The sequence below is a fragment of the Canis lupus genome, chromosome 3, assembly GCF_011100685.1.
Source record: "Canis lupus familiaris isolate Mischka breed German Shepherd chromosome 3, alternate assembly UU_Cfam_GSD_1.0, whole genome shotgun sequence".
NCBI classification, from domain to species: Eukaryota; Metazoa; Chordata; class Mammalia; order Carnivora; family Canidae; genus Canis; species Canis lupus.
The window spans coordinates 23533470-23560656 of NC_049224.1; the positions used below are offsets into that span (position 1 = coordinate 23533470).

At 38.4% G+C, this 27187-nt stretch overlaps 1 protein-coding gene across 3 annotated transcripts in view; it reads left to right on the plus strand.

Annotated features, from left to right (window-relative positions):
- Positions 1-1334: 1334 nt before the first annotated feature.
- The window catches only part of EDIL3 (EGF like repeats and discoidin domains 3), a 393208-nt gene continuing 367355 nt past the window's right edge, over positions 1335-27187 (plus strand). For all 3 annotated transcript variants that reach the window (XM_038532401.1, XM_038532403.1, XM_038532402.1), the window contains exon 1: positions 1335-1463. In XM_038532401.1, the coding sequence (XP_038388329.1) occupies positions 1397-1463 (67 nt within the window). In that variant the 5' untranslated portion in view covers positions 1335-1396. The remainder of the gene's footprint in view (positions 1464-27187) is intronic.

The following is a 27187-nucleotide window of genomic DNA, read 5'->3' on the forward strand; positions in this document are numbered from 1 at the left end:
AAAAAAAAAAAGGAGCGGTGTTTCATTTTGGTACCTGCAACTGCGGGAACCAAATCCATGTACACGAAGCCATCATTGTAACGTACACACAGAGGAGAAAGCACTATTTTAAGCTACAGTCTGTACTCTGCAACCTCTTTCACTGCCAGAAACTCCAGTGCATTTATATTGGTTTTGCTGGATAGCAGAGACGTAGGACCCACCGTGGTGAACTCCAAGCATCTGCCCTTGCCTTCCCTCTTCTCCAAGTCCCTCCACTGTCCCCAGGACTTCTCCTCCGAAACGCGTCCCCCTTAGCAAGGCACGTGTGTCCTGGTCGCTCGCCCCAGGCCTTCCCCTTTCTGCCCCTGGGAACCGAGAAGCTCGCAGCCGTCTCCCAGCCCCGGAGCTGAGCAGGCGCGAGGACAGAGCAGCAGGGCAGCCCGGTCTTAGCTGATTAGGGTCTGGCTGTTAGGGACTGGGTGGCATTTTTTTGGTTTATTATTATTATTATTATTATTATTATTAGTTCGGAGAATCAGGGCAATTCGCTTTGCAGGGTTTCCTTTCTCACGCAGCTCCGTGCCCCAAGATTCACTTTTCAAAAATCTCTCAACTTATTTTTTTTTTTTCCTGGCTCTTCTGACAACGGGACTTCGCGGGGGGGCCCGGGGGGGGGGCATCTTTACCGCGGTGAATAGTAAAGTCGGAGCTGGAACCAAGACTCGCCGGCGCGGAGGGGCTTCCCTGGACCCTAGAGCCCCAGGCGCGCGCGGGGAAGGTACAGGCGCCCTGGGAACTTTAGAGGTGGTGGCAGGTGCCGGGGTGTGGCAGCAGTTGTCTCCCTTCCGTCTTCCAGCAGAAGGAGCCACGGGAGAGGGAGAGGGAGAGGGAGAGGAGAGGAGAGGAGAGGGAGAGGGAGGAGAGAGAGGGAGGCGAGGGAGGCGAGCGGACGGCCGGGGAGGGGGCCGGGGGGCGGGGGAGGCGGGAGCGCCCGGCAGCCCAGGCCCGCGCTCGCCGCCGCTGACAGCACGCGGGGCGCCCGGGCCGCTCGCTCCCCGGCTCCCGCCCCATTGTTCTCGGGGTCTCCGGGTCGGGAGCCCGCAGCCGCGGCGGCCGGAGCGCAGGGGCCGGGCGCGCATCCCCGCCGCCCCCGCCGCGGGAGCCCCGCCCGCCCGCCCGCCCCGCCCGCCTCGGCCGGGACCCACCCGCCGCGGAGGCCGAGCCCGCCCGCAGCTCCGCCGAGCTCGCCCGCCTCCCGGCGCCCGCGGCCGCCACTCTCCTCTCCCGCCGCGTGTTGCAGGAGCGCCGCGGGCGCGCAGCGTCCCCCGGATTCCCGGCAGCGGCCGCCCGCCCCGCCGACACTGCCCTCCGCCGCGCCCCCCGGCCGGCCGGGCCGCGTCCCGGAGCCCGCACCATGAAGCGCTCGGCGGCCGCCTGGCTCCTGATCGGGCTCGGCCTGGGTGTCCCCCAGCTGTGCAGAGGTGAGCGGCGGGGCCGGGCGGGGGTGCGGGCCGGGCTGGGGTCCCCCGGGAGCCGCCGCGCCGGGGGGGCGGCGCGGAGGAGGCGGCGCCCCCGGGGCCGCGGGAAAGTGCTGCAAAGTCGGCGCGGAGCGCGTGGGGCGAGCGGGGACCGGGCGCCGGGCGCCGGGGAGGCGGCGGGGGGCCCGGGCGCTGCGGGCGGTGGTGCTCGCCGCGGCGGCGGGCGGGGCCCCGGCGGGGCCGACCGGGGAGCGGGGAGCGGGGAGCGGGTGCCCCGGGCGGCGGGCGGGCGGTCCCCCCGGCTCCCCGCTGCCCGCCCGAGCAGGACGCACGCGCTGCGGCGATGGCACAGCCGCCCGGGACCCCGCCCGTCCTCTGCCCTCCCCGGGCTCCGAGCCGGGCTCGCCGCGCCCTCCGGGCACCTGCCTAAGTCTTGGCAACCGAGGACCTTGCGGTGCGAGCCACCCTCGCTCCCCCGCCCAAGAGCGGAAAAGTTGTAAGAGCTGCTCTGCTGGTGCTTCTCCGTGACTCGGGCGCAATCCACCAGCCTGCAAAAAAAATTAAAAAAAAAAAAAAAATGACAGGACTCCGGCGAGCCTCGCGCGGAGCGGGACGGACGAATCCGAGGTCCTTTGCGAGGGGCTGGCTCGGCGGCACGAGCCCTTGTCCCGCCCGCGTCGCCGCGCGCGGCCGGGGCTGGGGTCGGCCCGGGGAGGGGGCTGGAGGCGCGCCCCGGGGGCCCCGCGCCCCTGAGGCGCCCACGGAGGGGTCCGAGGGGGAGGCCGCCGCCCGCAGGCTGCTTGGAGCGGAGAGCCGAGCGCTCTACTGGGCTGTGCGTGCTGCGCCTCCGAGACCGGAGAGTTGGGGTGGGAGCCTGGACTCGGATCCGTTTGAAATCCACGCTGCACGAGTGTCTGCCGCGCACCGTGCGCGCCCGCATCCGCGCTCCGGCCTGGGACAGCGGGGCGCTCGGGGGCCGCTCGGGGGCCGCTCGGGGGCCGCCGTCCGCGGTGCCCCGGGCGCCCCGGCTGCGCTGCTGGCCGCGATGCTCGGCCCCCGCCCCCCGCCCACCCCCCGCGTGGGCGCGTGTGTAGGTGGGCGCCCCTCCGGGTGCCAGGCGGGGGCAGCCCCTCCGCAGAGGCTAAGGGGGGCAGGGGCTTGCGGCGGCTCTGCCGGGTGCCCCCCCGCCCCCCGGTCCCCCTTTCTCTTCTCTCCGTCCGCATCCCTCCGGCACTCGCATCCCTTCGCAGGGTCGGCCCGGGGAGGGCTGCGGGCGCTGCCTCCCGCTCCGCCCGTCCGCGCCTCCGCGCCTCCCTCCCACCCGAACCCGGGAGCACACCTCCGCCGCTCGCACGCACCGACGCGGCGCCCCGCGGCCCCCTCTGTCCCCCGAGCCGAGCGGGGGCGGCGGGGTGAGGAGGAGCCGCTGCGTCCCGCGCGCGGGGCGGGCGGCGGGGCCTGGGGCGCGGCGGCCTCGGCTCGCACCTGCCGCGGGGCGCCTCCGGGCTCCCCACTCCCGCCCCTGCCTGCGCCGTAACCGGGCAGCGGTCTACTCCATATTCCCTCAGACGTTGCTCCTTTTTTTTTTTTTCCTTCCCCAAGCCGGCCTGCGGTTAGTGGGAAAAGGGGCTTTAGGAAAGAAATGGACCATTTTCCAGGAGCCCTTTTTTGTTCAACTTGCACCTTTCTAATGTCTTCTCCTCGGCCCCGCAGAAGGCAGGGTGCAGCTCGTGTGACAGCTCCGAACAATTAAACTTTGAGTAAACTTACCGAGGCCAGTGTTAGCACAGAGGATGTCCCTTGCATCCCTCCTCCCCAGACATCGGTTTATCTAAATGCAGCCCTTTTAGAAATTGGTGTTTCCCTGCGTGGGATGCAGTTTACGCGCGTTAATGAGGGGGGCTCGGTGATTTCTTTTATTAGTCGTTTTTATTTTGAAATTAAACCAATGGATCAGTCAGATTGAATATTTTATTAACTCTTAAATTATTCATCGCTGTGGGTTGCTCTGAAAAATCCAATAACATGCATACAGTTGCAGCAAGCACGTGACATCTTATGCAATCTGTCCCTGTGCCTGCAGTTGGTGCCTGAAGTCTTTAAGCAAATGGCACTGTCTAAAAATGTCTAGACATGTCCTAAATACTATGAATCATTGGCATTTGAATTTCCTTTTTTTAATCAATGGTGATTTTTAGTTATTCGACGTGAGGGTAAATTAGTACCTGAACAGTCTCAAGATAATAAAAGTATGCTTCTATGATTAGTGTAGCAATATTCATACTGAAATAACAGGTTTTTGTGCTTTTAAAGATTTATTACACATTAATATCTTCATTACTTAATTTACATGACCATGAATTCTGGACTTTAAAAATAAGTGCTGATTCAGGTGCCAGATGAAACGCCTAAAAGTTATTTTGGACTCTTGAGCTAAAATTAATAAAGTGAAGAGAAAGTATCCTGATCTGACAGTTGGACACTAATGCAAAATCTTGGCCATCCCATTCACTCAGTGGTGATACAGCACACGCTTTTTCCCCCCGCTGTGTTCCTGAAAAAGTTGTTTTGATTTTTCTTGAAATGTTTCCTTAGAATTGAAATGTATTTTGTTTTAAATATGCATATGGTTTGGGAAAGCATTTATAATAAAAATTAATGGTTAAAACATTGAAAAGCTATATTCTTCCTTCTATGATCTTGAAGTTAGAAAGATCTTCAAAAACCAGGCAGATATATTTCACTTCTATACTCTTCTCTAAATTAAAGCTGTCTTGTATTTTTCTCAAAAACCTTTAGATCAGTGTTCATATGAAACATGTATTCAGGATCTAGGATATTTTTAGTAAATATTTTAATAAAGTTTGCTTTTATTGCCAGATACATGTGATTTTTTTTTCCTTCTCACAAAATTATAGCAACGGAAAGGGATAAAATGTACAGTATTAATATGAAATAGCTTGGTTACTCAAGATCATTACAAAATATAAGTTTGACACTTCTTAGAGTCTAAATTAGTAGCCCATACTTTTAATTTTACTGATACTAAAATAGATATTTTAATTAGATAACTTACTTTCAAGACTTTTAATTTTTTGAAGGGTTTTGCATAATGGGATGGACTGTATATTTCATCATTTGTGTACGATTTTAAAAAGCTGCTTGATATGAGAGTTAAAGCCTAAAAAAGTAATTCTGATATTTGTTGTTTCCTGAGTACACTTGTAGGTGCAATAGCTTTGAGTATGATATATGATGTAGTAGGTTCATCAGATTCTTGCCAAAACAACAACAAAAACCCCATAAAATGGTGCAGGCTTCAAAACTCAGTTCAAGACAGAGTAAATCATAATGAGTAGGTACTGAGAAATAAATCACAAATTTTGTAAATATGTAATTAATGGCATGACTTATCATAGCTAATCAATTTACTTTTTACATAGTTGAGTTTATTTCCTAAATATTTGTAAATTGGTATTATTAAGGAAAAAAATAGTAGAAAGCCCAGATGAAGCCATTCCTACTATTCACTTACTTTTTTAAAGATTTTATTTATTTATTCATGAGAGACACACAGAGAGAGGCAGAGACACAGGCAGAGGGAGAAGCAGGCTCCCTGCGGGGAGCCTGATGTGGGACTGGATCCTGGGATCCCCAGGTCATGCCCTGAGCCAAAGGCAGATGCTCAACCACTGAGCCACCCAGGCGTCCCCTACTATTCTATTCAATATTATCTGTGTTTTAAGGAAGAAGCCTGGCATGTTTTTTGTTTGTTTATTCATAGCCCATATCATGATTATAATATCAAAAACAAACATGTATTTATATACAAAGAGTCGAGCGGTTGCCCATGTGAAGTAGAAAAAGTATTGACATTTTTTTCATGGTTATGTGATAATGCTAGAAATCAAGTACCATAAATACTTAAACTGAAAAAATGACCACTTAGTTGTCACTGAAAATACCTCTAAAAAGTCTTTGATTTGGGGAAGTTGTTGGAGGGAAAAGTAGACAAGGATCACCTGTGCCCTTGCCAGCAGGTGTCAGGATAATCAATGGAGATCTTTTAAAGGAAAGATGGAAGAAATAAAAGAAGTAAACCAGTAAAGGTGAGTCTTCAAACCCATGTAAACTGACTTTCTGCTCTGTGTGAAACTGATGTTATTAGTTAGTTTTCAGTGCTCCCCTGAGAAACAGAAGGAGGGTGAATTTTAAGAACCTACTGCTTTTGCCACAGTTTTTAGACTTGGAAACAGTTACTCTAACTAACTTCCACAAACAAGCCCATGTCTTAGGTTGAACCATTATTTTTCAGAAGTCTCTTGAGTATCATCCAAAGAGATGCTATGAGGTACTTGTAGTGAAACAATTAATGCTGCAATGTTTGCATACATTTAAGCATACTCTCCATACCAGCTCTAAGTTTTATAAATGGAAAATTCTGTTATATTAATTTGCGTGGGTATATATTCAATTGTATATTTATACACATCTATAGTACTGGTAAGAGATGACTAGTTATCCTTTTCTCTCATGATGGTAAAGTATATGTTTCCTGGAGCTTGCAAGCTTGCAAGTATCTAAATAACATAAATCATGTGGTCAAAAGAGACTAAATGACATGATAAATAAAGTTTGTCATTACCCATTTTCTGCATTTATTAATTCTTATATATGTGCCTATTGTATATCAATAGCTTTTAGTGCCCTGACGTCATTTATTTATTTTTAATTGATCCTTAACTGATAACCATTCCTTGCAAATTAGTTCTAGCATCTGCTGATATAGCTCTTCAAACTGGGTTACAGATTCATCAATACCCCATTTCTACAGGTTCAGTTTCTTATACAGTCGCTGACATAGAGCATTCATCTGGTGACATCCTTCCTGTGTCAGTCCTACTAATATAAAAGTTATTTTCATTTCTTTCCATCTTTATTTCTCCTCTTCCCCAACATTTCTCTGCTGGATGGCAACTAGGGCACCTAATCCATTATAAAATTCTGTCATTATTAAGAGATTGCAAATCTCCAAAACATCGTGGAATTTGCCATTTACTTTTGTGTGTGTGTGTGTGGGGGGGATCACAACATGATAATGTGAAGCCTCTATTACTAAATCCTGAGGTTTAAAACATAAATGGAGGGAATCCTCAGGTGGCTCAGTGGTTTAGGGCCACTTTCAGCCCAGGGCCTGATCCTGGGGTCCCAGGATCGAGTCCCGTGGTGGGCTCCCTGCATGGAGCCTGCTTCTCCCTCTACCTGTCTCTCTGCCTCTCTCTCTCTCTGTGTCTCTCATGAATAAATAAATAAAATCTTAAAAAAAAACATAAATGGAAATAAGTTAGGATCTTAATTATGGAGCAACTTGAGATTTTATACCTTGATTCCGTAAGAGTGTCCTGCCTGAAACTATCAACTGGACAATAATTTATAGCCATCCTACTTACAGAGAAGTCTCTTATTTTGCTTGTAGCACATAGTTGAGAAACTAGGAGAAAACATCAAAAACTCCTGACCACCTAAGAGAGAGAATACATTCAGTATTTAGATCATAGAGAAAAGTTCGTTTCTCTTGGTGCTTAAGTTTCTGGGCTTTCTGTAAACAGGATGCAAATAGTGAAAGGCATATGAGCTAATAGGTCAGTCTTTAATCAGAGCAAAAAACCATAGCAGCTATAAGACAGAAACGGGACTAAAAAAGCCTATGCAAAAGCAGTGGTACCGTATAGTGTAAAAAACCAGGGACATTTATGGGGGGAGGGGCTAAGTATCAAAACCAAAAGGCATTAGTGTGTCAAAGAATATTATAATAATTGCTGCTATTATTGGCCTTGCATCCTAGACAAAGACTCACTGCAATATATTCGACATTTGGGGATAGAAAAGCAGTAAAATGCATGCATCGTTGAAGAGATTTTGTCAAAAATATTTAAGCTTGGAAAACCTGCTTAATGGTGGACGAGATGGATATTTGAAGAATTTCTTGTTTAATATTCTATTTTATCATCAATCCAGGGAATATGGTATTATACATTTTCTATTGATTCTTTTTCCCCTTAAATAATGAATGAAAGTATTAGGAAATCTAGGACTCAATTTTGTACAAAAGAAGTAGACCTCAGAATGCAGATAAGATGTCTTGCAATTATCTGGTTATATTTTAGAAGAAAATATGTTGTTATTTTGTTTTTTAAAATATGTATTATTATGGTGATAGTAACTGTGTGGGATTAGTTCAACAACAGATTTAATAGTGCATGAAGCAGAATGGAGGATTTAAGTACAAGAATTTAAGTGAAGGCTTTTGAATGTGATTGTTACTATGGAGAAAGAAGATTGAGTTTATATCTTAGCTTTACTTTTTTCTCTTTTCTTAAACAAGTCTGCATCAGACTGATTGATATCTTTTAAGAGTAATTTAAGGTAGCATAACGGTCCCTAAATGGGAAGGCTAGGGTTTTAATCTCATGCTAGATGACATTGTGTTGATTTGAAGCTAATCTATATCAATGTGGATAGGCCATCATGCATTCTTTAAGATTTTTGCTCGCTATTGGATAATATTTTTAATTTGAGGGATGCAGAATAATCCTCCTAAGGCTTTTCTTGCTGTACTGAGGTCAGGATGACCATTTACATTTTACTGATACCCAAGATTATATGAAGATAACCAGAGTAAGATGGGCTTATCATTCCAGAGCAGAAAAGAGTGGAAGAGTCAAATGGGAACACTAGAGAATATTTTTATTTGGAATAAATTGACAATTCCCTCCAGTTAATGTCTGCCACCTGTTGGCATCAGTCGTCCATCCACGCTCACATCTTTCATGCCTTTCTTTCTGCACGTATTCTTTTCCCTATACTAATTGAACTCTCCTTTTGTGTAGTTTATTCATCCTTTTTTCTTTCAATAGCTTAGTTTTGTAAACACTAACTTTCGAAATATTGGCTCTGGACAAGCAACAAGCAAAATACCATTCAGAATGTTTTAGAATTTATACCCCAGCTCTTGTTTTGCGTGTAGTGCTTCCATACAGACAACACTTATAAGGGAGCTAGGCAAAACAATCCAACTAAACAACAACAAAGCCCCAAATAGATGCTCAATATACATTCAGATGAATAGAGCTATTCCTGCCTGGCCTTATCAGTGTTCCTCAAGAAGTACTTACACATTTTCAACAGCAGTTTGTCTTTTACAGAAAAAAAAAAAAAAGTCAAAAGTAGTTTCAGAAGCTTTAAAAGCTTTGTTTCTTACTTAAATGTTTTCCTTACAATCTGTGTGGTAGAATGAGCATACTTTGGGAATACTTGTCAATGCTCCTGCAAAAGCATTGTTAAAAATATAGTATTAATGTACAGGATGATGTAAAGTGCTTTCTAGGGTGGCTATCCATCTTCAATTAAAAGAAGAACTACCTCTAAGTGATAGATTTTTTTTTGTTGTTAAATACAAGGTTCTGACATTTCCAACTGACTCTAAGTTTGACCCAGAAACAGTAATTTTTCAGGCAATAGTTTTTTTCCTTCTTCTCTTTACTCGGGGACTGCCACCAGTCAGATTAAGCATTTTGTTAGACAAGTTAACATGGACATTCATTCTGATACCTCTCCTAAGTACAGATAACAAGTCTAGTATTTATTGAGTTCATGCTATGTGTTCCACTGTTCTAAATACCACTTCGATTTTTACAAGTCTTTGGGGGTGCAGATACAGTTATTGTTAACGTACAAAGGAGAAATCAGAAATACAGACGTTAAATCTTTTCCCCAGATCACATAGCTACCAAACAGCTTGTTAGAATTAGAATCCAGGTTAAATCCAGAGCCTGCTTTCTTAACTACTAAAGCATGCAGTTTCAATGAGTCACATGTCCTTTATATGGTGGAGATAGTTTGTGGAGATAGATTTTCTTATTTATAAAACACACACTTCGTATCTCTTACTATTTAACTGGAAGGTATTTGGAAAGGGTAAATTATATTTCTTCTTTTGGGACAAGATTTTTAAAATTTTCTAATACAAGTTGGTAAAATATGATACCTCTTTTCACATTCAGAAATACAGGTTGGAGAGTTAATGTGTCTTTTAGAATCCTATATCACCAAGAAGAACAGCAAAGGTAGGGAAAAGAAGTACAACACTTGGGAAATGATTCAAAACTCATTTTTTTCCCCTACAATCTTGCCATTCAGTGTATTATGACATGAGATTTTACTCTTTTTTGGTTTTCTAGGATTCCATTGCTCATCTGCATGGTTTCGTTGTTACTCAATATGATATATAAGAGCATGCTTTCTCTGCAATTTTCAGGTACATAATGTAGGACAAAGTGGTTTTAAAGGTTAACAAGGTTTTTATTTCTGCTAGCTTAATGAAAGTATTTAATTTACCTCACATCCTGTCCTCATTTAATTTTATTTCTATGTAACCCCATTAAGAAACTTTAGCCAAACAAAAGCACTGAGTGGTCTCAAACCACATCAACTAGAAAATTTCCTGGTTTATTTTAACAATTATTTAACTAAAAGATGGTTTATTTTTTTAAACCAGTATTGGATTCACTTTCAACATTTTGCAAAATGTCAAAAATTACACCATCTGAGATCACCTTATTAATAACACTGTGTTTATGTATATACTTAATAGTGTAAATAGAGCTCCACAGTATTATATTTATTCCCCAAGAATAATAAATAAAGCAATAGGGTAAATTTCTTAGGTATTTCCCATCTCCATTCTATGGACCATAAACAAAGAAGACATTCTTAATTTCTTTTAGCAGATAAGGAACCTGAGGTTCAAAAAGTCACATGATCAATAATTCAAGCAATCAGTGAGTTTGAACTTGACTCTACACATTCTGATTCCAACATACTTTTTCCTCTTTTCTGCTATACCACTTTACTTGTGGTACATTTTTCTCAGTTCTTGGACTCACAAGATGAAAAGGAGGAGTTTGTGTACTATTGCTTTTTCAAAAACTATTCAAAACTGCCTCTCATTCTGACATAAACACTTTCTTGCCATCAGCCTACAACAGCTCCTTTCCTGTAGGGAGACTGTATGTTATTTAACAGACTGTTAAATAACTAACCATCTTGACATCCTGAACTTTCTCAAAGAATCGGAACCCTTTTTCTTCTCTTCACGTTTGTCCGTTTGTCCCGTTAAAAATCTTTCATGCATGAATAAGCTAGTGACCCTTTCTACATTCTGGTAATGAACTTCCTGGAAGTTCCCAACACTAATGATTCCCATCTCCATTTTTAGGAACCTATTGGCAATGCTATCCAATAGACTTTCTCATCACATGATTGGCTCAGCTACCAGGACTTTTTTTTTTTTTTTTTTTTAGCTACCAGTACTTTAAATTTCTCAGACTTTCTCTTACCAGAATTATCATTTTTCTACCCTCTCTGCCTTTCATTCCCACAAACTCACTCTTGTCACTGCTGCAATTTGTGGTCTTTCTTATCTCACTTCTTTCCCAACCTTCTTTCTCTGTCTGTGTTTTTCCATTTTCAGGGGTATTCAACTATTTTTAAATTTCTCGGCCCAGATGCTTTTACCATTTTTGCTTCATTAAGTCCCGAACTAGGTAGTTTTCAAAGTCTCATTCCCATCCCTGCAACTAAGAAAATTGGATTGCTGTCAGAAGTTAGCACAACCCATTGGAAATCCTAGTATAGCTGAAAGGTTGAGTTGAGGGTCGTAAATGGAATGAGCAAGAAATCTAGAAAGTGTTTTATGAGAAGTATTATGGGGCACTGCAGAAATTGTATGGAAATTATAGTTAATTGATAATTGTAAATTTTGGGGCAGAATCATATTGAACTATGAACTACTTCAACCATTCAGAACTATGTTTGAAGGAGGATAGAAGACAGGATCATTAGAAGAAAACAGTCAAGGAATGTAAAAATAATTTATGCGGGTACTGAAAAAAGTTTTTCAAGAAGAAATGTTGGAGAGAATGACGGTGAACCAGGAATAGAAATCTTCAAGGAATGAGGGGACATAGTGCAGAGATCAAGAGATAACTATAATATGAGGGTAGTATTGAGGAATAGAGATCTGTTATATGAATTTTTTTTAAAGTTTTATTTATTTATTCATGAGAGACACATACAGAGAGCCAGAGACATAGGCAGAGGGACAAACAGACTCCCTGCAGGGAGCCTGATGTGGTACTCAATCCTGGACCCTGGGGTCAGGCCCTGAGTGAAAGGCAGATGCTCAACCACTGAGCCACCCCAGGCGTCCCTGTTACAGGAAATGAAAACTAGCTGGGGCTTTTTGTTTTTATTTTTGATTTTTGAGGGGAAGGAGAAAAAATGTTCAGGAAATTGCTTTGAGGAATGGGAAAGACTAATGCCGTATCTCACAGCTATAAACTTTGGGAGAGAAAACAGTATCCAGTTAAGAGGACTGTGGGTAAACAGTGACTCAGAGAAGAACAGATTTCTTCTAGGCAGAAGACAGTCTAATGGCCTAGTCCCAAGCATCATACTCTTTGACAGTCCTTTTCCTACAGCTTTTGACATGTTGAGATCATTCTAATAATTGATATATCTCACTAAGAGCACTGCCTTTAGCCACATAAAATATGTTTTCATATGCAACAGCCCTTTTAAACCTCACAAGTGTCTAGGGGGTTATCGTTATCTTTATTGGCAGATGAGGATATAGATGAGAATAGGGTAAGTGGTGCGCGCTCAAACTAAGCCTTACAGATCCAAGTCTAGGACTCACTTCACTATAATACAATTACAGAGGAAGACCTAAATCCAAGGAAAGATCCCTTCTAAATTTAAAGCACATCTGGGGGATAGGAAGATTTTACAGTTTTGCCCTGACCTACTTCATCCTATCCAAATGGTCCTTGATGTATTTGAGGTCAGCATAGTTTAGGTTACTGGAAATGTCTCTGTCTGCTTGGTGGTCTTAATCCTTGCCCATATTGGATCATTTGTCCAAATGGTTCTAACTGGAAAACAACATTATTACTTGGGGAATATTTCTTTTGCCTTTTCAACATACTTAAAATTGTGCAACTTTGTACACAAAGAACTTTTTCCTCAAATTTACATGTTTCAAATATTTGTAAACCATAATGTTTCTTCTTTAGTTACTGACATGCTAAAGTTGTACACAGTTCTTCCTTTAATCTATCCTTGTAAGCCATTATTTTCATCATTTTAGTTTTTTCATTTGGAATCTGTTCAAGTAGCCTGCATATTTATTCAATAGGCTTGCCAAAAACTGAACAGAGAATTCCTGGGATGTGCCTTCCTAAAATAATGCCATATGCATTAGCCTGTCCTTTTTAGTTTTGCAAATACATTCTTAATTTTATTTTTTATTACTTATTTTTGCAAATATATTCTAAATTTTGGTCTATTGTTTTGCTAGTTATTTTTCTGTATCAAACTACTTTTTTCCAAATAAGCCATTTTTTTCATATTTTGTTATGCTTTTGCCCTCACTGGAATTTTACTTTTTTTTTTTTTCATTTTTGTATGTAGTATAATGCTTGTTACTATCATATGGTATATTCTTTGCCCATAGAATCACAGAATAACCTAATTTCCTGCAAATTATATTATTATGCTATTTACTGCTATTTTTGTATCATGTGGATATTGCTAAATTATAGTGCAAGTTCCTATCCTTAGCTTTTTTTTTTTTTTTTGTATTTATTTCCTTTTGGGTCTGTAAAATATTCATTATCTTTTCGAAACTACCATCTATCTGTATTTCTGTATTTTTTTTTCTATTTCTATATTCATTTCTAGCTATCTCTTTCTAAATGTTGCCATTTTCTGCTCCTGACTGGTTCCTTAGCCTAAACTGCACAATCTCATATAATCTCTCTGGTTGCTTTCTCCAAGTTACCCATGTTCCCTCTGACATATACACACAAAATAGTCCTATCATTATTCTCTATCACTATTTTAAAAAAATTTATGGCCCTTTAAAAAATCATAGCTATAAAATTACTTATTAGCTTATCTATTTCATTTCTTGTTTCCAATGTATTGTAAGCTCCATGTAGGCAGGAAAAACATTTTGTTCCGCAATGTGGATATCCAGCTCTAAACATGATGCCTCATATATAGTAGGCATTCAGTATTTTGGCACTCCGTATTTGTTGGCTAAATTCACACGTGTGGATGACTGAAAAACATGAATTAAAAAACTTCTGTTGGTGTATAAATCTTTCTCTGGTTGAAAAAAAAAAAGTGTTCCTTTGATAGACCCATTAGCTCATTTAATAAATTCTTATCTGCTTGGAGCACTGATGCATTGACCTGTGATTTATGGCACAAGTGATACACTTTGAGAAAGCAATAAATACTTTAGTAGTGGCAAACTCTAAGAGCAGACTAAATAAATGACCTACTTGTTTCCATAGCTGTCTAATTTATAAACACTTTAAAAGCAAGATTTGGGTTTTACCTTAAATTATCAAATTGCAATAAAATAGTTGTAATTGTATATGGAAGATAAACAGCAAGCTTTAGATTGTCATTTTATTATCTGGGGGTGACAAGAAAAGTCTGCAACAAAATCCAAACACTTCTTGGTGGTTTTAATTGTCTGGTGGAGGAGCTGTAGGTAGCCCTTTGATCTGCTAATTGTCCCAGTGCCTGGGGGATCACTCCCATAAGCTCCACTAGTAATAACTTTCCTTCAACCATAACTTCTTTCCCTCCTCCCTCATGCAGTCACACCTGCTAAACCCAGATGTACTTGGCAGAGGGGAAAAGACAGCACCGGGGGAGCTGTGTCTACCCAGGAGCCAAGAGCCTCAGAAACAGCTCTATTTAGAGTTTTTTTTTGTGTGTAATGACAATCTTTATGTGACCACTGACTGCTGTTTAATCCCCTTTGGGCAACTATGCTTCTACCTTTCTTAAATGCCTCAGTTGTAAAACTATTTGTGTGCTTGTAACTCAGTAATTGTATGTTTTCTCCTGCTAGTCTGAAAGCTCTGAAAGTGTGTCTTTCTGAAGAGGGTAGACGATGTCAAAAGAGTGTGTAGAGTAAAACTTATAAAATCTAATGCTTTGCTCATTTTTTATGTGATAAGAAAGAACATTTGGCTAAATTAATTCCTCTTCCCTAACGTTTTAATTATTTTTGAGCCTATAAATATATAGCCATTGAACAAAAGCTATAATGGTGTCACTTGGTATCTATATTTAGAGACTTATTTTAATAAATAAATATCTCAAAGTAATAGTTTTCTTTTTTTTAAAAGTAATAGTTTTCACCATAAAATTGATCGTGCCACAGAGTCTTATAATTTATATCCAACAACTTTTTATTGAGCCGATATTGATGCCAAGAACTGTTTTGGGCGATAGAATCACAAGAGTGAATGAAGCAGATGACAGTCCTTGCTCACATAAGCTTAAATTCTAATGAGTCAAATGAAGGGGATCAAAGAATATACAAAAGAAATTGTCTAGCAGGTTAAAAGAAGTGGGTAGCGATTTCAGGAATGGATTTCACCTTTATGTAGGGTGCTCACGTCAAGCCTCACTTTCCAAAAACATTAAGGAAGTAAGATATATTAGTATAAGCATGTTGTCTCAAGTTTCATTTATCTCTCTGTATTTATTATGTTTTTTATGTAACAGTTAAATTTATTTTGTAGAATGTATCCATATTTTCCTTCATGATTTCTGCTTTTGGCATCATATTTAAGTGCATAAGAATTGCTCTTTGCTTTTTCTACCAAATGATTAGCTCTGTGTCCCAACACAACTTACAAAAATTGTTACAAAATGAAGCACACATCATATACTAAATTATCTGATAATTTGTATCAGTTTAGAGACTAACTGGGCTGTTTCTCTATTAGTGGGCCAGTATTTTTATTATTAAATTATGAATTATTAATTTTAATTAGTAATCATTGTATATGATTAGAAATAAATCAAAATATTGTTTGCTAATATTTTACTTGGATTGTTGGCATCTGTTTTTATAAATGGTAATTTGAGCAATCTTTATCAACTTTGGTACTAGGGAAGTGCTATATTTGTAGAATTAATTGGAAAGTTTCTCTTCCCTGGAGTATTTTAAGAGTTTTAACTCACCTCCCAAGCAGTCTGATCTGTTTGTTGGGTACTTTTAAATTTTTTTTAGAGAGAGGGAGAGTGGGAAAGAGGGGGGTGGGGTGGAGGAGAGAGAGAGAGAGAGAATCTTAAGGAGGCTCCATGCTCAGCCAGAGCCCAGAGCTGGGCTCCATCTCACAACCCTGGAGGTCATGACTGGAGATGAAATCAGGAGTTGGACGCTTAACCAGCTGAGCCTCCCAGGTGCCGCTGTTTGTTGAGTACTTTTGTGAATACTATTTCTGGGGGCTTCCATAATGAATAGAGCACTTACTTGTTATCCCTTTTCCACTTTTGATAATTTATCATTTCTGATACAATAGTACAATTTAAGAATATTTTCTAATTTGTTAGCATATATTGTATGTAGCATTAAAATGTTTGTTATTTATGCAAAATAAAACATAGTAATGTGTGTGTAACCTAAAACAAGATAAAGCTTCCAGGCTCAGGAGCAGAGTTTTCAATTTCAACAGTTGACTGTCCTTGGTTTTCAAAAAAATAATAAATAAAATGGGGATGATAATAATAGAGCCTGACTGCTAAAGGTAATGTGAGGAACTAATACAGGTTAAGAGCTTAGAACAATGTCTTTGGCCTGTGATGGAGATGACCATGACAGTGATGGTGATGTATCTCCAGTTTTTAATCACAGTGCTTGGCACAAATTATGATAAAAAGTAATTGATAAATGAATTGAGTGCTAGTCATTTTTTCATCCAGTTATTATTTTACTTTTTACTTTTATCAAGAAGAGTCTTTTAGCTGATACGTAATTTGCAGGTATACTGATATAATGTGATAAGAGAATAGAATCAGTTAGAATGGAAGTTGGATCCTGGTTAAACCATTTATTCATTCTGAAGCCATTTACGATTTATATACCTAACCTCTTTCCTCATCTGTAGTGTATAGATAAAGCAGAAGCAATCTAATAGGGTCATTGTAATGATTAAGAGTTATAACCCATATAATATGCTTATAGATCCTGGCAGACTATAAACTCTCAATAAATTTTAAGTATTTTTCATTTTCTTAGTTGTGGTTGTTGCTACTACTGTAAAGGGACAATTACCCTGGGATACCCTTAATACTAAATATTAAATATTTTTCATTAGTTGTGATAGTTGCTATCACTGTAAAGGGGACAATTACCCTGGGATACCCTTAATACTAAATATTGCGTATTTTTCATTTTCTTAGTTGTGGTAGTTGCTATTACTGTAAAGGAGACCATTACCCTGGGATACCCTGGAATGGCCTAAGGGAACCTGGATCAAATTGACAAACTGGCCAATCAACAAACAGAGCTTGGCAATTTTTCAATTTGTGTTAAATATATTTTGGTTATGTTTCTGGTTTTAAATCATTAATTTTGGGAGCATTTTCTTAGTCTGTTATGGCTACTCTAACAAAAATACTATAGACTGGGTAGATTATAAAAAACAAATTAGTTTTGCACAGTACTGGAGGTTAGGAAGTCCAAAAGCAGTGTGTTAGCAGATTCCGTGTCTGATGAGAGCCTGCCTCCTGGGTCAGAGGCAGCCATCATTTCACCACTGTGTCCTCACATGCTCTAGCACTTACCTTATTACTGAGGCCTCGACCCTTACGACCTAATCACCTCCAAAGGGCCCACCTCCAAATACCATCTCATTGGGGATTAGGTTTCAATATATGGATTTGGGGGGACATAAATAGTCTATAGTATTGTTTGTAATAGAATATCCTTTAGTGTCACCTAACCCACCAGGAGGTCTTTGCTTCCTTTATATTCTTCCCACCTAGTGGTACTTACTTTCTACTCTGAATATAGACTGTAAGTTGTGTCCTGATTTATAACCTATAATAGAAACTTCTAAAATATTTTAGGTTATTTTTATTTCACATTTTGCTTTAGAGGTCTCAATTGTAAATATGGTATATAAGGCAGTTGACAGCATGAAAGCTTTTTGTAATCTACTTATTCATGACTCGTGGTCTCTGTGGTCAGTACTTGGTATTCAGAAAACTCTTCACTATGTCTTACCTTTCAGCAGTTCAAGTTTATTTTAATATTTTATGTCAAAAATGGATAAAAATTAAGTTTATGTTGACCTAAAGGTTTTAAAATAAAAGAATTCTATTTGCATTTTAAAGAATTGACTTTTACAGTGCCCCCACTTCAGGGGAAAAGACAACTTTCATGTAAGACATTTAGGTTAAATATAAGATATAGATATACAAACATATTTTAAGGATTAGTATAGAACGCTGTGCTTTCTACAGAATTAATCAGGTAGTTCACATGAATTAAGAAATAGACATTAGTAATTCAGGATAGAAGACTGCTAGGTCAATTTGTACCTACTTCTAAAGTAACGATGTTTATGACTAAAAACAACCGATTGCCAAAGCAAGGAGGATGCCACATGGTTAAAACTATTGAAATTTATTGAGCGAATACATATGGATTTTTCCAAATCAAGTCATAATTTAAAGCATTCTTTTGAGTATTATGTGAGTGTGTTCATAAAGAAACAATTACAATTTGAAGATTCAGGATTATCTCTCTATTTTAAGGCTAAGTGATTGATTAGCAATCTTAATTGCATTTACGAAGTCCCTTTTGCCATATAATTTAGCATATTTAATGGGCAAAACCCCAAAGGGTGAAGGTCATTGAACTAGAATCTTCCTATTGTTTACATACATAATCTTATGTAGGTATAGGTTTGTATAACTCCTCATTTGTAAAGCAGTGTGGACTAGTTTAGGTATCAAACGACTTAATCCTGGCTGTACCAAGTACTTGCCTGTGACTCTCAGCAAACTCGAATCTCTCAGCAAGCCCTAATTTCCTTATGATCGAAATTAAAATGAAGCAATATACAGGGAATGATTTTGGAACCAGAAAATTCTCATATAAATCACCTATTTTGCTGGTAGTCAAATTCTTGATTTGTTTTCTCTACTTTTATAGAATCAACTAGTATTGCTATTCCCCTCATTTGTTTTTGTGTGTTTTACTGAACATATACAGATGTTATGAAAACTTTTGATTACACCTGTTTGGAAAAGGAACATAAGCATACTAGGAAGTGATGACACATCTGATATGTAGGTTGTTCCTGTACTGTGATAACTTAATCAGTGGTGATGAGATGCTGGACCGCTCTTATATGTTAACATGGGCATATTCATATCTGATATCTTCACATGTCTGTGATTTTATTTAATTAAATTAATTAATTTATTTTTTGGCTGTGATTTTATCTGCTCTTTTCAACCCTAAGTTGAGACCTAGAGTGGCTAGCTTAGAAAATTCTTATTTGTTCATGAGAATGTAGAGACTTAAGAAATCATTCTCTCACTCTGCTGAGAAAATTACCACCTCTACAAGAATCAGTCATCTTCTCTCCTTCTATGTTCCTACAACCCAAATTTTATCTTCTTCTGGGCCCAATGCCAGTCCACAAAAATGAAATTAATACAAATTTCCTTAAATAGAGTAGCAGTGATAGTATTTAAAATATTTTAGATAGTATTATAGAATTGATGTTAGAGAAACATACTCTATTTTGTTTCTAAAAAAGCTCAACTTCAAAATTATATATGAATCATAACTTATTTTTGTTTTTTTATTTTTTATTTTTTTCATAACTTATTTTGAATAAGTAGTTCCTTGATAATACCCCTTAGTGGAAGAATGAGTTTGGATTCTAACACCAAAAAGCAATTTTGTTATTGGGATTTATCCCTCCTCCCCATAACTATAAATACATATATATAATATGTAAGTTTATAATACTTTAATACTTTATTATGTATATAATATAATATATAATAATATAATACTTTATTGTAAAGGACAGTATTTAAATAAGTTAAAAGAATGAATATCTAAATTAAATGATATCTTTAGTTAGTGATAAAATTCATATGGTAATTGCTTTCAAAATAGAATGTATTTGAAAGTCAAATTTAAAAATAAGAAAAAAATATAGGCAGAATTATTGATAAAAATAATTTCTGTATATTCTTAGAAAGGTGGCATAAATTTGAAGTAGCATTTCTTTATTACTTCCAAAGAGGTTATTTATTTTGCTTTGTATTCCTCATAATTTAAAAGTACCTTAAAATATTTAAAATGTTATTACTGATAACAACTGCATAGTAAACCAATCTAGGGTTGGAAATTGCAGGGTGCTGATTTAACTTTAATTGGGAATACGTTATAAATTAAGTCAATTGACTTTGGGATAAGAGTCATGAAGAACTCCTCCAGGATTAATTGTTTGTGAAGGCAATTACTATGAGCTAAGCCTAGAATCTAAGCCCAAGCAATTGGAGCATACAAACTTTAACTGTGAATTCTTGGGCTCATTTACGTTGGTATGTCCAATGTAATGGTAAGCATTTTCATATGTAACTGCATTATAGAAAAAATATTTAGGTCATTTGGCAATATGAGGAATGTAAACCATCACTGCATAACATTTAATTGGACAAAATTAGGCAATGTAGACTGCACCAATCGTTTTTGTTTTTTGTTTTTATTTTTTGATTCAAGAAATGATAGGAATATGCTGAGTATGAGGAAGATAAAATTAAACAATTTAGAGCTTTTTCAGATGATTCAGTAGTTCCTTGACTCCTGCCAAAGGAAATTAAAGCAAAATGAATTGACGGATACTTTGGCTGCACTCCAGGAACCTAAATACTGTTATTTCTTTTGTTAGGGTAATAACAAAGTGTATAGTAAAGTAAAAAGGTATCGTTATGTGCTTTTAAAGCTGACAATCCAAAAATTGGAAGTGGAAACCACTTCAGGAGACCTATTAATACATATTTATAATTAAAACTAGGTTCCTTTGGCATCACTGCTCATTTGGGAAGTTGGTTTATATGTGTTCTGCATGAAGTTCATTTGTTAAGTATCTTCATAAGGTTGTCTTTATCGGATACTGTTACTCAGATTGCAGCTGCAAGACAGTATACAGACAATACTTGTGTAACCAGAGTATGACTTTCTTTTTTTTTTTAATACTAATATTTTATTTTATTTATTTATAAGAGAGAGAGACAGAGACAGAGAGAGAGGCAGAGACACAGGCAGAGGGAGAAGCAGGCTCCATGCAGGGAGCCTGATGTGGGACTCAATCCCAGGACTCCAGGATTATGCCCTGGGCCGAAGGCGGGTGCTAAACTGCTGGGCCACCTGGAGATCTCCTATGACTTTCAGTTTAGGTTATTATATGTGGAAATGGTCAATGTTGCTACTTTTGGGTTATGAAAATAGTTGATATATCTGCAGTGATAAAACAGTACTATAAATTTTTAGAGGCATTATTGAGAAGTAAACAAATGACACAATCTTAAGTGTTTATGTAGTTCAAAATTGTGTGGACCCATCTAATTATTATCTAAAATAGGATATAGAACAGTTCCACAATCCTAGAATATTCTTCTATGTTGTTTCCAGTTGAATTTCATCCTTATCCCTCTTCTCTCCAAAATCTGTGTTTTTTATTTCTATCATTGCAGATTAATTTTGTCTATCATTGCAGAATAATTTTGTCTATTTTTGGACTTTATACCATTGTTATGATACAGTGTGTATGTGTGTATTTTAGTCTGGCATCATTCATTTATCATAATGAATTTGGTATTTATCCTTGACATACCATGAGTGCGTTTCTTTTTATTCCTGAATAGTATTTCATGTAAATATAGCACAATTGGTTATCTGTTCTGTAGTTGGTGGAAAATTGGGTTGTTTCCAGTTTTTAGCTTTTATAATGAATAAAGATAATCTGAAAAAAATCTTAAAAGATCTTTTATTTTCTGAATTGGCATAATTTTATTTCTCTTGGGTAAAATTCTAGGAACAGAATTGCTGAGTCATAGGTAGATACATATTAACTTGAAAACTACTCAGCAGATCTCCAAAGTGATTGTATAGTTTTGTTCTCCCAGCAGCTATGTATGAAAGGTCTAGTTCCATATCCTTACCCCAAATCTGTCACTATTAGTCTTTTGATTGTAGCTATTCTAGTTGACACAAAATAGTATTTCACTGTGTTTTTAACTTGTGTTTTCTAACGACTAAGGATATTGAGGGCACTATTGTGGAGTTTATTGACCATAATCTCTTTTGTGAAGTGTCTAATCCTTCACAAGTATTTCTTTTTTGTTGTTGTTTGGGTGTTGTAAGGTTGATTAGTAGGGGTTCTGTATATATTCTGGATATGTGTGTTTTGCCATATGTATATTGCAAATGTATTTCCTAATCCGTGACTTGATAAATGATGTCTTTTAGGTAGTACTTTCTAATTTTAATGACATGAATTTTAGTGATAGCTTAGAGTGCTTTTGATGTCCTAAAATATTTCTACCTAGCCCGATGTCACAAATATATTATCTTAGTTTTTCCTCTAGAAATTTTACATTTTTAGTTTTTACATTTGAGTTTATTATCCTTCTTAAATTAATTTTTGCATGTATCATTAGGTACAAATTGAGGCTTTTTTTCCCCATGGATAATTCAGTTATTCCATTTGTTGGGAAGACTGCTTTCTCCATTGTAATGTCTTGGTATATCTTGATCGCATTGATTTTATCTACTCTGTCTTTAATCTGTTTCTCTGTCTTTACACCAACACCAGGGTGTCTTGATTAATATCACTTTATAGTAAAGCTTGAATTTTAGGTAATATAGTTCTAAATGTATTCTACTGGTATTTTATATTTTTATATAAATTTTGCAATTAACTTGTCAATTACTTCAGAAAAACGTATAGATAAAACTTTGATTAAAATTGCATTAAATTTATAGATCATCTTGAATGAACTATATTATACATGTATTAAGAATGGCTGTATTAAGAACACTATATCTTCTGATTAAGATCTTATATCTATTCATTTATGTATCTCTATAGATCCATATTTAACAATAAATACCAGTTACTTTTTTAGAGGTTTTTATAAAATATAAAGCATTTTTACATTGATTATTTCATTACTCATACTTTACCTTGTTTTAAAACAGGAAATAAGTATAAGGAGTGGAGATCATTCAGCACCTTAGCATGCTTCATAGTGCTTACAAAAGGACTTTGCACATAGGATATACTTGATAGACAAATTCCCAGAAAAATGTCTTATTAATATTTTTATACTATGACAGGGAGTACTGTTAGAAAAAAAATCAAATTTCAAATACTGTTTTTAAAACTAAAATAAGTAATTTTGCAGGGTTTCAAAAAATATGAGATTCATAGCATCAGATCTATTAAAAGCTTAAATAATGAGACCTTGAATATATTAGGAAGTAGTTAATGGAATCAGTGTTCAGAATACCTATAAGTCACTTTACTCCCCTGAAAATAGAGTGCACTTTAGCTACCTTGGATAGGTAAGTGCCTCTTCTATTTATAAAGATATTGGTAGTTATAGTTATTCCTAGCTTTTTACAGAATAGTCAGGTTCACAAGGCAGAAAAACATTGTACAGAGGCTTCATCCTGCTTTAGAAGCTTAAAGAGTGTGTATGTGTGTGTGTGTGTGTGTGAAGTGATGACCTTATCCCAGATGGTGTTATCACCAGAAAGCTTTTGCTTTGACTGAAGTTCATCTTGGTTCACACCTGAACCAAATCCAAACTAATGAGATTTTCTTTTAAACAGGTTAAGCAAAACCATCAATTGTCTATCTTTTGTACTTGTTTTATGGAATTGATTCAGGAAGGTGAACCAAAGCTATACTGAGATGTGAGATATATGCTTTTGAGCTACTCATTGCCGGCACCTTTCCAGAATATTAGCAGATACTTACTATGTTAATGTGGTGCCTGGAACATGTTAGGAAAAAAAAAATATTCCTAGAAGAATCTTGCTTATAAGCCACACCCCAAGTAATTTTTCTTTTGCTATTCTGTACAATGATTAAGTATTAGATTGAGTTATTGGAAAAGAAATCACATTCTATATTTACTGTATCTTCCCATGATTTAGATATGCCACATGATTATAATACAATGCAATAAATATGTTATGTCCTAAAGGACCACTTTTTGCCATGCCAATCTGTAATTAGATTTCTTAGATCTGTACTAAGCTCTGCCTTGAAATTTATGTAGATCTCTTTTCCTGCCAGTGTTTACTAAGGTTCTTATTTAGATAATTACCATTCTGGAGGTTATAACCTATGCGAGTGATGGCATTACTTATTCCTTTCTTACTAATCTAATAGGAAATGACTGATAAAGGGCATTCAATTAATCTACTTACTTTATATTGAGATGTTTCTAGGGCAGTGAATTTATTCCCAGGCTTCAAACACCTTGGCCTTTAATTTGTCAAACTTCAGTCTTTAAGTAAATTAGCTGGGTTCTGACTGAATTAATTGAATTCAGGGAAGGTTGTACAAACAGTTGTTCCTATATTTTCTCACATATTTCTGTAAGGTCCCAACTGTTGGAAAGCAATTAGATTTTGCATTATACCGTTAACCCTACAACACCTGTTCTTTGACCTCATAAAATCTCTTCTTTTTCCCTCTACTCACCCTCCTCTTCCCTTCTTTTATTTTTCTATTCATCTTGTTTCATTTTTCCCCTTACACGAATTACTCTCTTATGAATCTTCAACTCCCCTGATCTATTGGCCTTGAGTTGCTCCCACTTACTAGTCATTCAGGGTTAGATGACAGTAATAGTTTAGTCTTTCAGTTCTAGAAGCATGAGCTGATCAGGGCACTGAGAATAGTTTCATCTCAGTGTGAACTCTCAGGGATGTATAATTTAGAAGTATGCTTTATCAGGATATTAATTTTAGATTCCATAATTGTAATTATAATCACTGAAGATACAAAAAGACACATGAAACTTTTATTCACTCTTTGTTGCTCATGGAATTAAAAGAGAGAAGTTAATTGAACAACTTGAATGTTTAATGGTTGGAGGCTAAAATGGTCTGACCACAGCAGGGACACACTTGTTTCATAGTCTGTGCTACAGTGCCCGTTTTCTGAGTCAATGGTTAGTGCTTAGATAGGCAATGCAAGATTAGCCTCCACCTCTCCAGTTGGTATGTTCAAACTATTGAACAACCTCTTTCCTTTCATCTTGTTTATCTACCAAACCATGTCTGACTGACATATTCTTTCTCTGAATACAGCAATAAATTCCCTTAGTTCCAAGTCAATACTAACTGTCCTGAAAAGTCAATCTTTTCTGTTAGGATTTTACAATTTAACCATCAACTAACAATTTTATTTTTCAGATTTCCAAGTTTTCAGAGGATTTTCAACGTGTTTAAAACTACAATCCCGGTATGCGTGAACCATATAAGTAGAGAGCCATGATATTGGAATTAAGTATTGATTTTGTTATTTATTTTAGAAATAAAATTGCATATTTTAGAAATGTAATTTATACTTTTACATTTAATAATGGCAATGTGTAGTAATAAATCATTTATCTAATTAAAAGCTTATCTGATCAAATTTTGGGCAAAAGTTGGAAAGTAGAGAGGACATTTATCCAAAAACTTGCTGTGCTGAGAATAATTGCTCTGTACATTTTATGATACTGTTATAGAAGCAGATAGGCCTGATGATAATTTAACCAAACAGTTGATTTAAAAACTTTTTGTCCTTCATATTTAAGTTATCTTAGACTGAAACCACAAAACATGAAACATAAATGTTAATTTGTATGGGGCAGAGCAGCAGTAACATTAAAATGGCATCTTTTAATGAACAAACGCAAATCCCATATCTACATTGTGTTCTCCCTCTAAGTAATTGCCCAGGCAGATTTGTTCCTTTTTTCCAAATTGTAACGTGATTGTTCAAATACCTTAAACTCTTTTGGGAGCTGACTTTGACATGACAGGATAAAAACGAGTGCCATCTTTTGAATGCCAGAGTTAGCTTCTTTCCCAAAACCATTTAGTCAGCTTAATTTTTAACTAGTTTACTAGGCTTGATAATGAGAAATGTTTTACTTCTTCTAAAAATCATATATAACCTCAAATGACCAAAAACTACCACCATTTATGTTCTTCAATATATTACAGCACAATATGGGAAAGCAACTTTATTTTTTTTAATTTTTATTTATTTATGATAGTCACACAGAGAGAGAGAGAGAGAGAGAGAGAGAGGCAGAGACACAGGCAGAGGGAGAAGCAGGCTCCATGCACTGGGAGCCCGACGTGAGACTTGATCCCTGGTCTCCAGGATCACGCCCTGGGCCAAAGGCAGGCGCCAAACCGCTGCGTCACCCAGGGATCCCAGAAAGCAACTTTAAAAGGGAACTTTTTGCTCTTTCCGAGTGACTTCTCTATCACCTGATCGCATCACTTTGTTGTAGATATTCCTAATAATGAATGACACTTTTCTGTCATTTTATGGCTTACATATAACAGAGAAGACTGCCCCACTTAGGGTCTCAGAATAGAAGGTGTATTAAATAGTTGAAGAGGATTGGATGTATTTTCAGAATGCAATCTCCATTGGTAACATATTCACTGGAATTGTCTTCTAAACTCCCAAATTATAAGGTTCCAGGGTATACTAGAGCTAGTCATTGCTTGTGCAGAATGTTGTTTGTCTGTGTGGAGGATTCTTGTGGTTAGCGTGTGTTTTCTACGTGCGTCCTACTTGCTCATGACTACTACCACTGATTCAGCAGTTCTGGAGAGAAACGGGCCAACACTCTGCCAGTGTTCCTATTGACTCTATACTTCCTTTTTTTTTTTTTTTTTTTCCACAGAAAGATAAGAACCTGGGGTAGAGTGGGTAGAGGCTACAAATAAAATGGAAACAGAAATATTGTTCTCTCAAAGCCTGAAAAGCCAAAGATATTTGGAAAACAAATGATATTTGAAGAATCAGTTCCTGAATGATTAATATAATGAACATTAGAAAAAAATGATCATTATGCTTAGTTAGATCTAAGTTTGTAAGGGGGAGGAAATGACATCACTGTATCTATCTGATACGGTAGGCAGAAAATGGTCACTCCAAGAGGTCCAGGTACTTACTAATCCCTTGAATCTATGACAAAAAAAAATATGACAGGTGTGATTAAATTAAGGATTTTGAGATGAGATTATCCTGGATTATCTGGTAGAACCAAGAGAATCACAAAGGTCTTTAAAGACAATGAAGGAGACAGGAAATCCAGAGAAGAACAGGTAATGATGGAGGCAGAGTCAAAGTGTTGATTGTCAGAAGATTCAGTTGGCCTTTGCTAGCTTTGAAGATGGAAGGGGCAGCATGAGTCAAGAACTACGAGCAGCCTCTGGCAGCTGGAAAAGGCAAGATAACAGATTTCCCCCCATAAGCTTCAGAAAGGACCTAGTCCTGCTGACCCCTTGATTTTAGTCCATGAGACCCATGCATTTTTCTGTGTTTTAGACTGTAAGATAATAAATTTATGTTGTCTTAATTTGTGGTAATTTGTTACAGCAGCTGTAGGAAACTATACACTGTTACAGGATCATCTCTCCCATTTAAGTAACCTCAGCCATTCTCTCCTGGAATCACCATTCTTGCTTTGGCATCCTGAATTCTGGGAATAATATTATTTTCATGTGGCTTTTT